A 923-nucleotide genomic window follows, 5' to 3' on the forward strand; every position below is an offset into this window, starting at 1 on the left:
TTAAAGCACTAGAGCTTTATTACAAAAGGAGTTAACTGCTAGAGAGGGCCCTCTCCAGTCTTTCTCTGTCCTCTTCAATCCCAATATATACCTCCAGGGGAGATCAAGGGTCCATTATAGAAGAGGTGTCTGGGAGAATGAAATATGGTGATATTTTTTTCCAAAGTCCTCCAAATCTGTGTAGGTGCTGTTGAGAATCTTCTGGTAGAAGAGGTAGGAACTTTAGCTTTTATCCTCAAGATCTTCCATATCTACGTCCTGGGGAGCTCGTATCTTCTTTTGTCGTTTGGGCTTTGGCTGACTAGTCCCGGTTGACGTGTAGAGAACTTCCACTTCCATAGCTGCTTTTTCTTTCTGGGCAAGTCGGATCTGCTGCAAGAGTTTCCTGCGCTTCTTCCCAGAGAGCGTGATGTTGGCACGTGCACTGGATGCACGTTTCTTGAGGTGGTGTTTCGTAGTCAGCCCTTCGTCTATCACAGCCCCGACCACCTGGCGCTTCCGTCACCGATCCCTGCTTAGTACCCTGCGGCGCTTGAACAACTTCTTTTTCAGCTCCGTCCGAGGACGATTGATCTTTCCTCCCGGAGGTGCCATTGCTACACTCCGAGGCTCACTCCGGAGCCACACTTCCGCTCCCTTTTTTTTTCTTTTTTTCGGAGCTGGGGACCGAACCCAGGGCCTTGCGCTTCCTAGGCAAGCGCTCTACCACTGAGCTAAATCCCCAACCCCGACTTTCTTTTTTCTTTTTCTTTTTTTTTTTCTTTTTGTCTCAATTTTTTTTTAAATTTTTTCTTTTTTTATTGGGTATTTTTTTATTTACATTTCTTTTTTTTTTTAATCTTTATTAACTTGGGTATTTCTTATTTACATTTCGATTGTTATTCCCTTTCCTGGTTTCCGGGCCAACATCCCTCTAGCCCTTC

At 44.9% G+C, this 923-nt stretch overlaps 1 protein-coding gene across 1 annotated transcript; it reads right to left on the reverse strand.

Moving 5' to 3' along the window:
• LOC116894435 (uncharacterized protein C11orf98 homolog) lies at positions 1 to 630 on the reverse strand. Its single transcript, XM_032896137.1, is given in 1 exon segment — positions 1 to 630. A coding segment is annotated over 1 exon segment (372 nt). The 5' UTR covers positions 595 to 630; the 3' UTR covers positions 1 to 222.
• Positions 631 to 923: the final 293 nt, after the last annotated feature.

This window comes from Rattus rattus, chromosome 2, assembly GCF_011064425.1.
Source record: "Rattus rattus isolate New Zealand chromosome 2, Rrattus_CSIRO_v1, whole genome shotgun sequence".
Lineage (NCBI taxonomy): Eukaryota > Metazoa > Chordata > Mammalia > Rodentia > Muridae > Rattus > Rattus rattus.